This window comes from Hyperolius riggenbachi, chromosome 4, assembly GCF_040937935.1.
Source record: "Hyperolius riggenbachi isolate aHypRig1 chromosome 4, aHypRig1.pri, whole genome shotgun sequence".
Taxonomy (NCBI): domain Eukaryota; kingdom Metazoa; phylum Chordata; class Amphibia; order Anura; family Hyperoliidae; genus Hyperolius; species Hyperolius riggenbachi.
In genome coordinates, this window is record NC_090649.1 from 308,430,516 (window position 1) to 308,448,566 (window position 18,051).

At 43.9% G+C, this 18,051-nt stretch overlaps 1 protein-coding gene across 3 annotated transcripts in view; it reads right to left on the minus strand.

Moving 5' to 3' along the window:
• Positions 1-18,051, minus strand: part of MAP3K5 (mitogen-activated protein kinase kinase kinase 5) — a 272,639-nt gene that overhangs the window by 73,832 nt on the left and 180,756 nt on the right. For all 3 annotated transcript variants that reach the window (XM_068231644.1, XM_068231643.1, XM_068231642.1), the window contains exon 16: positions 890-1,017. In XM_068231644.1, the coding sequence (XP_068087745.1) occupies positions 890-1,017 (128 nt within the window). The remainder of the gene's footprint in view (positions 1-889; positions 1,018-18,051) is intronic.

Genomic DNA, 18,051 nt, shown 5'->3' on the forward strand with positions numbered 1-18,051 from the left:
GTCAGTACAGAACTCAGCCTGGTACCCAAGGGATAGAGTCCTGATGACTGCAGTGACAGTCCTTGTACATGTGTTCAAGGCTTCATTGGTCACTTTGAACAACTGCCCCACGTTTGCAATTGTTTTGCATCACTATTGTTCTAATTTATCATGCACTAGTTTTAATACATTTCCCCCTCCATATGTTTTGTAAGTGAAGGAGAAAAAAGAAGAGTGTAAAGGAAAGGTATCAACACATAGGCAAAAGGACATCCAGGCTGAAAAGTTAAGCTTTACTTACCTGGGGCATTTTCCATTCCCTAGAAGTCTATATGGTCCCTTGCTGCAGTTCCCCTACCCACCACAGTGTGTTGCTTGCCCCGGTATCCTTGACCACAGCTGTGGTTGTGGGCTTCTGCATGTATGTGGTAGTGTCTGCACCTTTCCATGGCCTGGGACCACTCTGCATTCGGGCAGATTACAAAGATTTAAACTGTGTGAGTGCAGATAGCTCCTGACCACAGGACTCAATCAAGATAGTAGAGTGAATGTGCCAGTCCATGTGCAGAAGCCAATGACAACAGCTGTAGTCAGTGATCTTACGGACGGCTACCGACGTACTGGAGGTCAGCGGAACTGTTAGGGGGTGGAAGAAGCCCCAAGTAAGTAAAGATTACCTTTGCCCTTTCAGCTCGGTTATCCATTTACCTAAAAGGCAGTTGTGGATGCAGTGCTGCATGCGCATATTACACCTGCAGCCTACTGTGCTTGTGCAAGGGGGAGGGGGGAGCAGAGAAGGATGTACTTAATGGACCAGTAATCCCCTGATTCTTTTTAAGAGTTGTGAGACACACATCCACATAATGCTGTGGTCATAATAACATAGCAAACAGGAAAATAAAGCACTTACCTCCTGGAACTTGCTCCATAAATATCTTAATAAAGCCACTTTCACTGAACGATCCCATATACTGCACTATGTTTTTGTGTTTCAGGTGTCTGTGAAGTGCTATCTCTTCATGAAGTGGTTGAGAATACCTGTAGGGGAGTATGCACAGTTAATCAATGTATTGAAAAATAAAATCAGAATTATTACAATGTACTTTGCATAGACTGCTTAGGTTAGCTTTTATACTTGACATTTGAAAGAAATCATACTCAGTATTGTGACACTAAGGAATAAATGGAATACAGAAAAATTAGGTCTCAGTCATTTTGCAGCAGGGGCAGCCATACTATCCCAGGAAAAAACACATATATAAAGTAGATAACTACTTGTTCTACTTACATAACAGATATATTGTACTGTCCACATTTTAATTTCAGTGAGTTTCATTATAGTAATTAAAGAGAATTCTGTTCCTGGCATTTCCCATCTTGCTTCCCTCTGAATGAAGCCAATCCTGATGTCATTTCCTCCCTTACTTTTTTAACTCCTAGAAACTGCACTGTCATAGCTAGCTTGCTTTGTAAACACATGTGAGCACAACATAGATCAAATTTCAGCAGCTCACTGGACTACCCTCAGCCAATCAGTGAGGAGCAGGATTGTGGTAGGGGTCATGACAAGCTTCCTTCTCGTTGGCAATGGCAAAAATAAAGCTAGGCTGACTGAGATAAGATTTATTACAGCAGCAACATTTCTAAATAGACTGGAGTGCTTGCAATGCAGGGTAAGGTTTCAGGCTGCATATTAAACACAGAGGAGTGGGTAAATGGAACTTGATTTTGTGGCCGACAATCCCTTTTTAACAGATCATACAGCTCAATACAAGCTGTTGAGGGATACCTTGAAACAAAGACATCTGAAGTTCATTAAACTGGGGTCAAAAACACTGAACGTGCACTACTGAAGTTGTTACATTATACAACTATTCTGAACAGAGAGTAAAATAGTAACCATTACAAGTGATACAACTTTGAAGACAAACCTGTTTCTGTTCCACTAAAAACCTCACTCTTTATACTTTATGTCTCTCCTGAGATAGATTGTAAAATCACAGAAAGGAAAATGTTACACGCTCGTCTACTATGGAAAGTAATATAGACGCAAAGTTATTTTTCCTGTCTTATATCAATGTCAGTGTTTACAACACATAGTCGCATAACTTCGTTCAATTACATGACTCATTTTATCACAAAAGCGTCACTGTTGAACAAGACCAACAGACAGTTCGTAGAAAATCCGCAAATGACTCTTACAAGGAAAAAGCAAGAAGCTGTAGTTTAAAAGTATGAAACTTGGTATGCAAGTTATGTGTTTTCCAGTCGCTAAGAAACCAAGGAAAATAATTTGGTATAGGAAAGCACATGTGTACATTCTCATAAGCAGCACTGACATTTTTAATAGCTACATTGCTACATCACTTTGTGTACATTCGAATCACATTTATCACTGTTAAAGCTCATTTTAAACCATAAATTATAAAAAATAACAGGATTAGTTCAGCACATACTCCTCCCTGCTCCTGGCTTTAAGGTTCTGTAGTAGTGGCTTCCTACTCTCTCTAAGCACAGCTAGAATTGTGTTGCCATTGCCCAGTCCTAGTGCAGCCTAGCCCCGAAGCGTGTGCTTGCCTGCACCAACTCCTGTCTTCCCAGCACAGCTCTGCTATTTTGAGGAGCCTATGACGGCAAAAATACATGGTCAGAATATTGTGCCACATCTTGGCAATCCAAACACTCATACCCTCTGTAAAATCCTTACTGGTGCTGGATCAATTTAGCCAGACCCCACAACAAATGAAAGAAGAAGATCCGCAGAACTCAAGTGAGTACTAAAACAAACTTCTGTATCATCTTCAGACAGATACAGGATACAAAGACATCCACAAAAATAACCATAGTTGCAAACAACTGCAACTACAACTTAGGGCAGATTGTAAAGTTGGTATGTAACAGTCATTTTTTGTGTAAGACTTTGGCCTCAATTCACTAAGCTTATCTCACCATTGTGATAAGGCATGCAGTATTCAGGAAATATTTTACCTAAGGCAAACCTAAAGTTAACTCTTCTGTCTTTAAGTTATGGTGAGATCTCTAAAGGTGGCCATACACTGGTCGATTTGCCATCAGATTCGACCAACAGATAGATCCCTCTCTGATCGAATCTGATCAGAGAGGGATCGTATGGCTGCCTTTACTGCAAACAGATTGTGAATCGATTTCAGCCTGAAACCGATCACAATCTGTGGAGCTGCCGCTGCTGCCGCCCCCCCCCCCCCCCCCCCCTGCATACATTACCTGCTCCGCCGGCGCGAGTCCCCTGGTCCACCGCTGTCTTCTCCGCCTGGTCCCGGCATCTTCTCCGCATCAGCTCCCGGCTGGCATCCGCGTATAACTTTCTGTCACTCCAGTGACAGCGGAAGTTCAAATAGAGCGCCCTCTATTTGTACTTCCGCTGTCACTGCAGTGACACAGGAAGTTATGCCGGATGCTGGGATGCGGAAGCTGATGCGGAGAAGATGCCGGGACCAGGCGGAGAAGACAGCCGTGGACCAGGGGACTCGCGCTGGCGGAGCAGGTAATGTATACCCGCTGTATTGCGTCGGTCGTCGGGCATTCGAACGAAGATTTCTCCCCACCAGCAGCATAGTCTACATGCAGGACTGGTACTGAGACATGCAGAACTGAAGATGATCAGAAGAATCAGTGGCTTGGTTTAAAATGGTCTGTAACAACTACTTCTATAGATGACCCTTTGTTCACACCCAAGGTATAGAGCTGTAACTGGGAAAACAAGGCAGAGGCGTACACAACTGCACCTTAGTTGTGGGTGCTGATATTTTTCCTCTTTGCAAGTTAAATATGTATTTGAGCTGGTGCACACCAGAGTGGTTCTGGAGCATTTTTCAAAACGCTTGCAGGGGGAAAACCGCTTGGCTAATGAAAGTGAATGGGATGGTGCACACCAGAGTGGTTCGTTTTTTCCACAAACGCAAACTCGGGGGCTGCAGCATTTTTTGATTTCTGAGGCGTTTCTGCCTCAATGTTAGAGTATAGGAAAGTGAAAAACCGCTCTGAAAAATGCTAGATCAGAGCGGTTTTCCAGGCGTTTTGGTTACAGAAGCTGTTCAGTAACAGCTTTACTATAACAATATTTGGAATCTGCTACACAAAAACACTCCAAAAAAAACGCTAGGCATGTTTAGAAAACGTCTCTAAACATGCCTAGAATCGCTCTGAAGTCTGCTTCAAAAACCTCTAGCGTTCTGCAGATCTGCTAGAGGTTTTCGGTGTGCACTGGGCCTTTAACAGCATTTGCTGTTTTTACTACTAAATAAAGAAGGCATAACTTGTCTGTGGTAGAGACTAACAGTACATAACTTCAAATAACACTTCAAACTGAAACAATCACCCAGTGAATAAGATGAACAAAGGGAAGTACTTGTGTAGTGCGGATGGCACTAGCAAACCGCCTTCAACTGCCACATGTATCGATGGTTTCAGTAGCTCATAGCCTGGGCACCATCCAGCCTTGGGCCAAGTTACCTCACTTGTGACCACAGGACTGAGGGCTCGTTTCCACTATTGCGGTGCAGAATCGCCTGGATTCCACCGCTGTTGAAATTCCATGAATTAGCATGCGGATGCGAATTTTTGCGCGTTTTTTGCCGCGAATTCGCATGCGAATTCGCATAGGTGAGGGTATATGCGAAATTAACCATGTCACTGCCTGTTTGAATTACATTGGTACATATGCGAATTCGCATGCGAATTCGCATGAAAATTCGCATACCATAGCCGCATGCGAATTTCCTATTAAATACATTAGCGGCGATTCGCATGCATTCCACTCGCAGGCGAAATCGTTGGCTCTTTTGTGCGTTTTTTTACCGCTGAAAAAAACGCACCTCAACAACGCTACAGTGGAAACAGGCCCATCCACTTGCATTACATGTGCGAATCTGCATGCGTTGGACGCATGCAGATTCGCGATAGTGGAAACGAGCCCTGAGACTGTCTATATTTTACTGGCTTGCTAAGATGCTTCACTTACCATACTGATGAATAAGAGCACTGTGTTTGTTCAAATGATAGACCTTTACAATGAATATTAATGCTTAAAGAGAATCTGTATTGTTAAAATCGCACAAAAGTAAACATACTAGTGCGTTAGGGGACATCTCCTATTACCCTCTGTCACAATTTCGCTGCTCCCCGCCGCATTAAAAGTGGTTAAAAACAGTTTTAAAAAGTTTGTTTATAAACAAACAAAATGGCCACCAAAACAGGAAGTAGGTTGATGTACAGTATGTCCACACATAGAAAATACATCCATACACAAGCAGGCTGTATACAGCCTTCCTTTTTAATCTCAAGAGATAATTTGTGTGTTTCTTTCCCCCTGCAGCTATCTTCCACTAAAGTGTCAGGCTGTGTCTTCCTGCAGAGTGCAGACAGCTCTGCCTGTATGTAATTCTTCAGGATGTGAAAGCCCAGCCAGCTCAGAGGAGGATTTATCCAGCTTGTAAAAGATAATAGAGCAGAGAGAAGCTGCACTAATCTAAATAACACACAGGCAGTGTGCAGAGAGGGGCCTGGAGGGAGATGCATCGCAGAACCACAACACTGAAGAACTTGGCAGCCTTCCTTCCAGACACAGGCTGACAAGTCTGACAAGAGAGAGATAAGTTGATTTATTACAGAGATGGTGATAGTAGAACGTGCTGCAGTAAGCCAGAGCACATTAGAATAGATTTTGGAACTTGTAGGATGGAAGAAAATAGGATGAAATTTTTGTTACGGAGTCTCTTTAAGGGGAACCTGTACTGAGTAAAATTATTTAAAATAAACACATGAGGTAACTTCAAATGAACATTACATAGTTACCTTGCCATCAGTTCCTCTCAGAAGCTCACCATTTTCTTCTGACAATGATCCCTTCCAGTTCTGACAACATTTTGTCAGAACTGAAATATATCAGTTGCTGTCAGTTATAGCTGAGAGGAAAACTGATGTGACCATGTTTCCCTATGGCTCAAGTGGGCGATATTACAGTTTAACTGTGTGCTGACCAGAAAGCTGTTATGGGGTAATGGCCATTTTCAAAATGGAGGACGGAGAATTCCCTTGATCACAGTGGACAAACAGGACACAGGACAGGAGAAGGAAATTGAGGAGTAAACTACACAGAATCAGAATCAGAATCATTTTTATTCGCCAGGCACGACAGGGTCGTGCTCGGAATTGGATTTGGCACGTACAATTTCACGGATAAAGGATAAGACTATAGATAGCAGAGGGCCTACAGTAAACAGAGAGTCGTAGATAAAACAAAAAGAAGAGCACATAAGTCAACAATGGCTAAAGCAGAAGTCCAGATTCATAATTAGTTCATGAACAGAGTGCAGTTCTGGAACACAATGTAGCTCCAGTGCTAGGCTCAGAGCGAGTCAATGAGTTCAGGAGGGTGACAGCTGAGGGGAAGAAAGAGTTCCTGTGCCTAGAGGTTTTGGTGGCGATGGCCCGAAACCTACGGCCTAATAGAAGTCTGCTGAAGAACCGCAAGCAATCCTCCGTGCTCTTGAGCGTAGCCTGGAGTTGTGGAGGAGGTCAAGCGAAGGTAGAGGTCTGCCGATGATTCTCTCCGCCGATCTAATGACCCTCTGAAGTTTGTATCTGTCTCTGGTGGAGGAGCCAGCGTACCAGACTAGGATGGAGGAGCAGAGGACGGACTCGATGGTGGCGGTGTAAAAGCACGTCAGTAGCTCTTGAGCCATGCCGAACTTCTTCAGTTGGCGGAGGAAGAAAAGCCTCTGCTGTGCTTTCTTCTGGGTCAAGGCTGTGTTTTCCTTCCAGCTCAGGTCTTTGGAGATGGTGGTGCCCAGAAGGCGAACGCTGGCTACTCTCTCGACCTCGGCGCCATCGATAGAGATTGGTGGGGGGGGAGGGGCATGCTTCCTGAAATCCACAATCAGCTCCACAGTTTTGGATGAGTTGAGGACCAGCCTGTTCTCCCTGCACCACTGGCAAACTCTGTCAACCTCCTGGCGGTAGGCCTGCTCATCATTGTTTGTCACTAGCCCAACGATGGTGGTGTCATCTGCAAACTTGATGACCTTGACAGAGTTTTCCTTGGATCTGCAGTTGTTCGTGTAGAGAGAGAACAGGATCGGTGACAGGACGCAGCCTTGTGGGGCCCCCGTGTTCGTTGTCCGCGGCTGAGAGGTGACCTCCCCAAGCTTAATGACTTGAGTTCTGTTAGTCAGGAAGTCTGTGATCCACCCACGGAGTGTGGGAGGGACATTTAGCTCTGAAAGATTGTCCTGCAGTATGCGAGGGCAGATGGTGTTGAAGGCAGAGCTGAAGTCCAGTAGTAGAATCCTGGCGTATGTGTTAGGTTTGTCCAGGTGGTCGTATGTGAGCTCAAGGCAGATGTTGACAGCATCATCAGTGGATCTGTTCGCCCTGTATGCAAACTGGTACGGATCCATTTGGGGGGAGGTGATAAGCTTGATGTGTGACAAGACGACTCTCTCAAGGGTTTTCATGATGTTGGATGTCAGGGCCACTGGTCTGTAGTTATTGAGGTCGGAGTTACCATGCTTTTTGGGGACAGGGATGATGGTAGACTTTTTGAAGCATGCAGGGACTTTGCCGACCTGGAGGGATTTGGAGAATATGGAAGTGAGGATGGGTGCCAGCTGGTGTGAGCAGGTTTTCAGACAGGCTGGTGACACGCCGTCTGGGCCAGAGGCTTTCCTGGGGTTTAGCGAGGACAGGTGGAAGAGGACATCGGCCTCGCTCACGGCTGGAGGTGGGAGGCTTGAGACTGAGAGATAATCTGCGCTAGGAGAGGGGTGAGCCGGTGCTGTTACTGGCTCCCCCAGTGCCTCCAGGTCCTCAAACCTGCAGTAAAAGTTGCTGAGGTCCTTGGCTAGCTCAGTACTGGGTGTTGCGTGTTGTGGGGGAGGCTTATAGTTTGTGGTGGCTTTAAGCCCCTTCCAGACAGCTCGTATATCATTTGATCGCAGGTTGCATCTTATCCTTTCTGCGTACTCCCTCTTTGCGGCTCCCAGTTCTCGCTTCAGGTTGTTCCTTGCTGACTTATATTCCACTTGGTTGCCGGACTTGTGCGCCACCTCCTTGCTCCTCCGCAGTTTCCGTAGTTTGTTGGAGAACCACGGTTTATTGTTCGGATAGACTTTGACGGTCTTGGTTGGTACGCAAAAGTCTTCACAGAAGCTGATGTATGAGGAGATGTTATCCGCCCACTCGTCAAGGTTTGGAGATTCCATGGCCTTCCAGTCAGTGCAGTCGAAGCATGCCTGAAGTTGGAGTTTGGCCTCGCTTGACCACACTTTGGTGGATCTGAGAACAGGTTTTGCTGACTCCAGGCGTCTCCTGTAGGTGGGGATCAGATGAATGAGAGAGTGGTCCGAGGAGCCTAGCGCTGCCCTTGGTATGGCTTTGTAGGCATCCTTCAGCACTGTGTAGCAGTGATCGAGAGTGTTCTGATTTCTGGTGGGGCAGGCCACATGCTGGTGAAAGCGAGGAAGCTCCTGGCGGAGGTTAGCCCTATTGAAGTCGCCTAATACAATGAACAGCGAGTCAGGAAGGGTTGATTCCCATTTTGTAATGGCGTCACTGAGGTCACGCAGGGCATGTCTGACTTCGGCGTCAGGTGGTATGTATACGCCAACAAGAACGTAGGAGGAAAATTCCCTGGGCGAGTATTTTGGCCTGCAGTTGACAATTAGAAGTTCAATCTCAGGGGAGCACTTCCTGGCAAGTATTGATGAGTTGGGGCACCATGACTGGCCGATGTAAAAGCAGATGCCACCACCCTTCTTTTTACCCGAGAGGTTGGGGTCACGGTCGGCCCGGATGAGGCTGAAGTCCGGAAGGTGAAGGGCGTTGTCTGGGATGTCATCATGCAGCCACGTTTCTGTGAAACAGAGGATAGGGGTGCCACTGCTGAACTCCTTCTTCTCAACGAGGAGACGGAGTTCATCTAGTTTGTTAGGGAGGGAGCAGACATTTGACAGCAGGACCGATGGGATGGCTGACCTGAGACACAGCAGGTAAGTATGACTTGTGTATGTTTATTTTGACTATTCATTTTCAGTACAGGTTTTCTTTAAGCTGTTTTCAAGCCAAGTAACCTACAAATCTCAACATTAATAAGGATATCTTACAGGCGCCTTTTTAATGAGGTACCACTAGTTTGAAGCCCTATAATTAGAGCTGCTAATGTGTACTAAGGCTTAATTTGTTGTCACTTTAAGACGCCACTAACAATTCTGTGTTGAGAACTGGCAGCATAAACTGTTAATAAATTTTGATGCTTCTTGAACGCTTTTTGTAAACACAATACAATATTTCACTTGACAATTTATAATAATTTAATATTTTCTGTTCTGGTCTGCTCTGGAACTGTACACACAGACATAAATAAACTGTGTGAGACCATGGTTATGCGTGAGGGAACAGAGTGTATTACATTATCTTGTGAAATGCTGTGCTCTTCCCAAGAGAAAGTTTCAGATTTATTCTACCCTAAAACAAATCCTGGCTTCCACATGTTGGAAGGCATACTTCTGGCTTGCGGTTTTTAAACTCCACTGTGAGAGACTGCACAAGCCAGAAGGGGGATGTAGGTTTAGATACAAAGCTCAGAACTCAGAATAAGCAGTACTGTGTTACAAGGCACTGATTCCAACATGTGCCAGTGACCTATAAGATACCACTGTAGATGTATTAGTGTGTGTCATTTTTATGTAGGCTAAATTTAAACAGTATACTTTCCTTGGCCATTTCACTGTGGATTAGTCCAACATCACAGCCACTGCTATATTCAGCAGTGGATGCAAGGTTAAACAAATGACCTATATATCTAAATATTTGCCCCCGTTCTTATGCTGGCCTAATCATAAGCCCCCTAAATAACCTTACCTGCCCTCGTTCACTCAAACACTTTGTTATCCTAATCAAAACCTCTCCTGTATCTAACATTATCTTTTACTAACCACTCCTCACTGTACCCAGGTAACCCAAATGCTTTCCAAATCCATAACACTAACTATTTTTCACTAACCCCTAACAATAATGTCTCCTAAATCATTGTAAACCCTAATGTATCCCTACAATATTACCCCATCCTAAACAAAAATACTACATTAATTACGGTACCTATGTTCTTTGTAACTCCTGAAAGAATTGCTACCTACGCATGCACATTGAGTGTCCTCAGCATTACTCTGGGTGCACTGAAGAGTCATGACGAGTCATGCTTCAGTCTCTGTTCCCACAAGCTCAGCACAATTTTATTTGATTGGGTGAAACAGTGACAGGAAAAGACAACCATCTAAACATCTGTGGGCCACTATTAACTTCAGTGGATATACTAGTTTGTGATGAATAGTATTTGGTAGCTGGTTTACTAACATCTGATATTCATCAATTGTTTATGGTTAGTTTTGTGTGTTGGGGATAAGGGCAGTAGGAGGGTCCCCTGTACAGTGTTTAGAGTTACGGTATGTGAGAGACTTGTGCGGCAGCAAGCGAGGTACCCAACCTCTGCGTCTCCTTTCTTTTCTCTTACTGCAAATGTACCAGGAAAAAATGTGTATATTGACAAGTTATCCTTTAAGAACTAAAGCCTCGTACACAAGCTAGCCTGAACCCTATGGATGACAGATATAGTGGATGAGTAAGCATCTTAATAACCAAGCACACTGAGGCAAAGTACATATGTAGTGTACTTTGTAACATTGTGTAGCACTGTTACAATAGGCAGTTACAGGAGGACCTCCCCGAGTATAAAAAAAAAAGAAAAATGTCTCAACATCTTGCATAAGCCTCGTTCACACACTAGGTCGTTGTTGAGGCTGCCAGTCAGGGCTGACCCAGATGAGAATCTAGCATGTTACAGGTGACTTGAGGAGAGGTGAGTGATGTTGAGTTTAATTATCCAGCATGCCGGATCTTTAAATGATAATTGGTGGCCGAGTCAATTGTTCCCCTCCACACCCCAACTGCAGAAGCTGTTCCAGTGTTCCCAGCTCTGTAGACCCTCCTCCCATCTTCATAGACACAGAATACATCCCTCGGCAGTTGCCTAGAGATACATCTGTACGGCATTGGGGCACCGCAGTGTCACCTGCTGAATCAAGTTTGATCCTGGCAGGCAGCACAAAATTAAAGGGGAAAGTGAGAGCGTGTGCGCCTCACTTACTGTACTGTATTTAATGTATGCCTTTGATATCAAGACGCAATTACGGCTACACAACAAGCAGATGATTATCACCTTTTGTACACTCACATATATTCAGCTAGATTTCCACACTGCCTTAGCTGGATGGAATCTGAACCTGGCACTCAGCAAGTTGAGTCATGAACTCTGCTTCAGTTCTCACAACACTATCATTCTCTATACAGAACTGCCAAACTGTTTTTGGAAAGCAAATCCATCTTTTAGCATCTCGATTTTTATATACAAACTTAAGCTATGCCAGTTTGGAAAATATTCTTCCAAGTCCAAAACTGCTTGAAAGAAATTCAGTGATTATCTTCTGCATTCATTCTTGGGGAAATACACATATTTCCAGAGCCAGTAACAAAGAATTTGCCCGAGTTTCCAGGACTTTAGTTTACAGAGAGATTCTCAAAGTTTTCCATCATTGCGGTACAGACATGCACTCTGAACTTTACCTGACACTAACTCACATAAAGTATCGTAATTCTGCTGTTTCCTTTACTAAAATATAGTGTTAAATTATATAAAAACTTTAGATGTGGGTGTTATTTTAAAATCAGCAGACGGTGCCAACATATCTGAAGTAATCTGTTGTGTCATTCCTAAAAATTGACAGATCAATCAATTTCTGCATTCTTCCCCATTCTCTATCACTGTTTTCAGCCCAGCTGATCACATCACTCTCCTCAGCACCTTGCAAACTCTCATTGCTGAGTCTTTTTACAGCTTTGTCTAATAAGACTGATAACAAATGACACAAAATATTCCAATAAGTGACGATGATCAACTACCCGTATTTTTCGGAATATAAGACGCTCTGGAATATAAGATGCACCTAGGTTTAGAGGGCAAAAATCTGGGGAAAAAATGTATACAGTGTATACTAAACCTGGTGCGTCCATATTCCAGGAGCTTATTGTACAGTACATGTTCTCCCCATTGTCCTCTTGTGTCCACTATGTGTCCCTTTCTGTCCCCGTGTGTGGCATCCCTTCCTGCCACCTTATGTGGTCCTACTGCCCCATGTGTCCCCTCATGTCCTATGTGTCTCCTCCAGCCCCCCTCTGTGGTCCTCCAGGCCCCTTGTGTCCACTCCTGTCCCCTGTGTGTGTGTGTCTGTGTCCCCTCCTGCCCCCCTTGTGTGTGTTTCAGTGTCCCCTTCACACCTCCCCCCCCGTGTGGTCGTCCTCCAGTCCCTGTGTCCTCTCCTGTCCTCCTGTGTGTGCCCCCTCCTGTGCATGTCCATGTGTGTGCCCCCCGTCCTCTACCCCAGTCCCCATCCTGTCCTCTGTTCTCCCCCCCCCCCCATGTTGATGCTCTCCCTTGGTAACAATGACGGCAGAGCAACTCACCTTCCTATGGATTCCAGCGCTGTGTGGTCTGCTGTGTGGTCCTCCGCCTCCAGCATGTCAGCTACACCTGTAAATGAAAATTTATCGGCAGAGAGGCTCACCTACTCAGCGGCGGCGGCGACGATCTGCAGACATCTCGGTCCCGGCGGCTTCCCCTAGTGACGGCTCCTGCTAATGACTCATTGAGTCATGGGGAATGACTCAATGAGTCATTAGCAGGAGCCTTCACTAGGGGAAGCCACCCGGGACCGAGATGTCTGCAGATCGTCGCCGCTGCCGCTGAGTAGGTGAGCTTCTCTGCCGCTAACTTTTCATTTACAGGTGTAGCTGACATGCTGGAGGCTGAGGACCACACAGCAGACCACACAGCGCTGGAATCCATAGTAAGGCGAGTTGCTCTGCAGTTATTGTTACCGGGGGAGCGGGGACCCGGCAGACCACACAGGGGGACAAGGCAGGGAGTCCCCGACAATTCGGCGGTTCGCATCGGCGGGCGGTTCTGAAGTCGGGGATTCCCTGCCTTTGGAATATAAGACGCAGGCACTTTTTCTTCCTATTTTTGGGGGAGATTTTTGCGTCTTATATTCCGAAAAATACGGTATTTTAAGATTTGGTACCTGAAATACATAAGGAAACCATTTCCATAGCCATAGAACCTTGGCTATTGGTCTGAGCCATGCTTATGCGCTTTGAGTCCTACGGGAGAAAAGCGCTTTACAAATGTTATTTGTTGTTGTTGTTGTACTCTAATAAAAGATTAAGTGTTCAGCTATTCTTTTTTTTTTCAAAAGCATGTGAATATTCTGATATTAAAGGTCATTCTATGTAATAAGTACAAAGAAAGACTGGACTTCAACCTATTACACAACGGCAGCATTAAGAAGCTACAAATCTGAAGGCTATGATAGGCTAATGTTATTGAATGCTGCTGCTTATAACTACACTGTATCACACACCAGGAAGCTGAAGATGCATAGGCATGTTCAGAAGGATCATATCTCCCATTAGGCACACGCTTATGTGCACCACTAATGGAGGCTTGTGCATACTAATCATGAATGTACATTGATTACAACCCAAGCTAGTAGTGATCCACTATATTGCACTAGTCTGTTTATTTTTCACTTTAATCAAATTGTGTATAATCACAATGAATGTTGATTGGGTTGTTGTTTATAATATAGATCCCATATTGGATGATCGCTTGATATTTAATCATATACAGTGCTGCTCATAATTATTCATACCCCTGGCAAATTTTGACTTAAAGTTACTTTTATTCAACCAGGAAGTAATTTTTTGATGGGAAATGACATAGGTGTCTCCTAAAAGATAATAAGATGATGTACAAAAGGCATTATTATTGGGAAAAAAATTCTCAATTTTTATTTAAATTTGAGCAAAAAGTGTCCAGTCCAAAATTATTCATACCTCTCACAAACTGTCACAGTCTGTGGGAAAATACAAAGTTCTATACCATTCCAAATAATCCAAACTGTTCTAAAGCACCCTGATTACCCTGATTAATTGGGAACAGCTGTTTTAATCAATTCAACAGGTGAAAAACAGCAGCTCTCTGCAGTTGGTTTGCGGACAATCATGGCTAAGACAAAGGAGCTCAGTGAGGACCTGCGGCTGCGCATTGTGGCTGCTCAAAAGACAGGAAAGGACTACAAGGCCATTTTTAAATGTTTTCCAGTTCCAGTGGCTACAGTGAAAAGTATTATTAAAAAATACAAGATGTTCTGCACAGTGGAAAATATCAGAGGACGTGGTCAGAAGCCAAAAGTGACACCTGTGATGGCCAGGAGGATAATTAGAGAGGTGATAAAAAAATCCAAGGATCACCACCAAGGCCATCCTGGTGAATCTGGACTCTGCTAATCAGAGTAAACAGCACCATGAAAAAAAGAGTAATACATGAGGATTCTCAATGACAACATCAGGCAGTCTGCAGAGAAACTTGTCCACCAATGGAAATTTCAGCATGACTATGACCAGAAAAAGAGGTGAAGAAATGTCCTTCAAACCTGGTGGAACAGACCCTACTCCAAAAATAAACTCTTGCTTAGCTGAGCTACAGGCATGGATGAATGATAACTGGTTGCAACTGAATGCTGACAAAACTGAGGTCCTGTTTGTCCAAAGCCAGCACTCGCCATCAAAACAGCTCTATCCTAAAGCAACACCAATCAGGATTGGGAATTCAGACATAAACAGCTCCAGCCTTGTGCGCAGCCTTGGCGTACTAATCGATGGGGAATAGAGTTTCAGAAACCAAATTTTATCTGTAGTTAAATCTTCCTACTTTCATCTGAAGAACATTACAAAGATTAAACATCTGATTCCCCCAGAGGATCTTACAACCCTAGTCCACGCCTTCATCACATCACGGCTGGACTACTGCAATGCCCTTTATGCTGGCCTCCTCAAAAAGGACCTGCGTCGCTTGCAATTAGTGCAGAATGCTACTGCCAGATTGCTAACAAACCAGCCTCGCCACTGTCACATTACACCGATCCTTCGCTCACTGCACTGGCTACCAGTAGAATGGAGAATACTCTTCAAGATTGGACTGCTGACATTCAAATCCCTGCACAATCTGAGCCCTGGATACATGAAGGACTTGCTGAAGCTGCACCACACCTCTCACAACCTCAGATCAGCAAGTTCTATAAACTTGGTCACTTCTAGAGTGCACCGCAAAAAAATCTGGAGATAGAGCCTTCTGTCATGCTGACCCTACTCTTTGGAACTCCCTGCCACACCCAGTAAAGACAGCACCATCCCTGGAGCTATTCAAATCCAGACTGAAAAGCCATCTGTTTAGCCTGGCATTTCCAGACTTATAAAATTCTTCCTCTGTACCACGATGGTCGGAGCCATGCTTATGCGCTTTGAGTCCCACGGGAGAAAAGCGCTTTAGAAATGTTATTTGTTGTTGTTGTTGTTGTTGTTAGCAGACAACAACATTAAAGGATACCCGAACTGAAATGTCAGTGAGGGTCACACTGTAGTCACTTCCTGTCTGAGTCAGCCCCTTGCATACCTTATATTTAACTCTTTCAGGCAGAGAAAGAAAAAAAGGAACACAGCATAGTTATTTGTGTGCTAGGCACTGTACATACACATGTCTATCTCATTATGTCACATTTCAGTTTGGGTATCCTTTAACGTTTTGGAGTGGCCCAGCCAGAGTCCTGAATCCAATTGAGAATCTGTGGAGGAATCTAAAGATCAGGGTGATGGCAAGAGGACGCTCCAATCTGAAAGATTAGGAGCTCATTGCTAAATATGAATGGGCAAAAATACCTGGGGAGACATGCAAAAAGCTGGTCTGCAATTATAGGAAGTGTTTGATTGCTGTAATAGCTAATGAAGGCTTTTCTCTTAATTATTGAGAAGGGTATGAATAATTTTGAACTGGACACTTTTTGCTCAAATGTAAATAAAAGCTAAGAAATGGTTTTTTTCCACAATAATTCCTCTTGTACATCGTCTTATTATCTTTTGGGAGACACCTATGTCATTTCCCATCAAAAACTTACTTGCTGGTTAAATAAAAGTAACTAAGTCAAAATTAGCCAGGGTTATGAATAATTATGGGCAGCACTGTATGTATGTAACTGTTAAGTATAGTTAGTTTCTAAAATAGTACATCTTAATATATTTACATTTTACTTTACTAAGAGGATAAATTGTGAGAGCTGAAGGAGTGTTTATGCCATGTTTTTTGGCTACTACTGAAGGACCACCTGCCCCCTGGAGTTCCCTCGCAACACTGGCATGTGCAAGCATTGCTGAGGCCTTTTCAGTATGCGTGATACTTTTAGCCATGTCCTCCTCACTGTCAATATCACCTATTCTGCTAAGTGTGTCAGACAACCCCCACTACATGGACTGGGGTATTCTAACCCCTGAGGGAATATGTACCGACTTATTATTCCATCCTGTGATGGAATAATAAATGTACTAAACCCTAAAGAGCCAATGTTTATGAGTAATAGGATCCGGAGCTTGATAACAGAATTACTTGCTGCATGTGGAGGAAAAACTGTTCAATCATTTATTTAGGAAAGGGTTATTTACAGTAAGAGTGATGAAGATGTGGAATGCATTGCCACAGGAAGTAGTTATGGCAAATTCTATATCTGCATTTAAAGGGGGCTTAGATGTTTTCTTTGCATTGAAAGACATCCATGGCTATAATTACTAGGTAATGCCCAGTAATGTTGATCCAGGGATTTTATCTGATTGCCATCTGGAGTCGGGAAGGATTTTTTTTCCCTTTTGGGGCAAATTGGACCATGCCTTGTAAGGGGTTTTCGCCTTCCTCTGGATCAATAGGGATATGTGAGGGAGCAGGATGGTGTTGTACTTTGTTTTCGGGATGAACTTGATGGACATATGTCTTTTTTTAACCCAAATAAGGTATATACTATGTATGTAACTATGTTAAGAAATATAAAGATAATTTTTTGTAGGGTAGAGTTATTTTACAATATTATTTACAGCTTTGGTCAAGAGAGACTTCAGGACCACTCACACTTGCTTGTATGCAATCATGCAGAGAAAGCTCAGACCTTTTACTGCACTAGAATGGCAAACCTGCACAACTATGGGAAAAATGTAAATAAGCCATTGTTATGGTGAGTTACAAGTTAGGTTACATTAAAGAGAAACCGTAACCAAGAACTGAACTTCATCCAAATCTGTAGCCGATACCCCCTTTCCCATGAGAAATATTTTCCTTTTCTCAAACGGATCATCAGGGGGGTCTGCATGGCTGATATTGTGGTGAAACCCCTCCCACAGAGTGATGTCAGGACCATGGTCCTGACAGTTTCCTGTCTGTGAACCTGATTGCATTATGGGAAATAGCTGTTTACAGTTGTTTCCAACTGCCAAAAATGCAAGCAGCGTCTCCTTTAACTTACATCACCTGCCAGCAGTAAAAACGTCACCATGTGATAAATGTCAGAATGTAAATCAGGGAGAGAAAAGATTTTACAATGGGCAAACACTGACTAAATCATTTATACATAATTATTGTGAAAATGAAACACTTTTTTATTACATTATTTTCACTGGAGTTCCTCTTTAAATAATACAACAATATCTGTTCAGTTTGCTACAGGTATAACAGGACAGGCATTAAAGGAATACTGTAGAGGGGTTCCCGCTGATGTCACCAGGAGCGTACTGTGCAGGCACAGACCATACTGGGCCTGCGCAGTACGCTCCTGGTGACATCAGCAGGAGCGAGGACACGGCAACACAGGTGCAGTGGTTTTCTGACTTTAAAGTCTGAAATTCCAGAAGTGAACCGGAGGCGGGGCCGAAACATCGGTGAGTGGCTGCGCGGGCACAGGATGTCTTCTGGGGACCATTAAAAGATTAAAAGCCCCAGGTAACTTCAACTCATTTTTCCCCGACCCCCCTACAGTATTCCTTTAACTGATGGGTGTGGATCAACATGCTACAAGATTGTGTTCCTTTAGGCTGCTAAGATGTAAATCC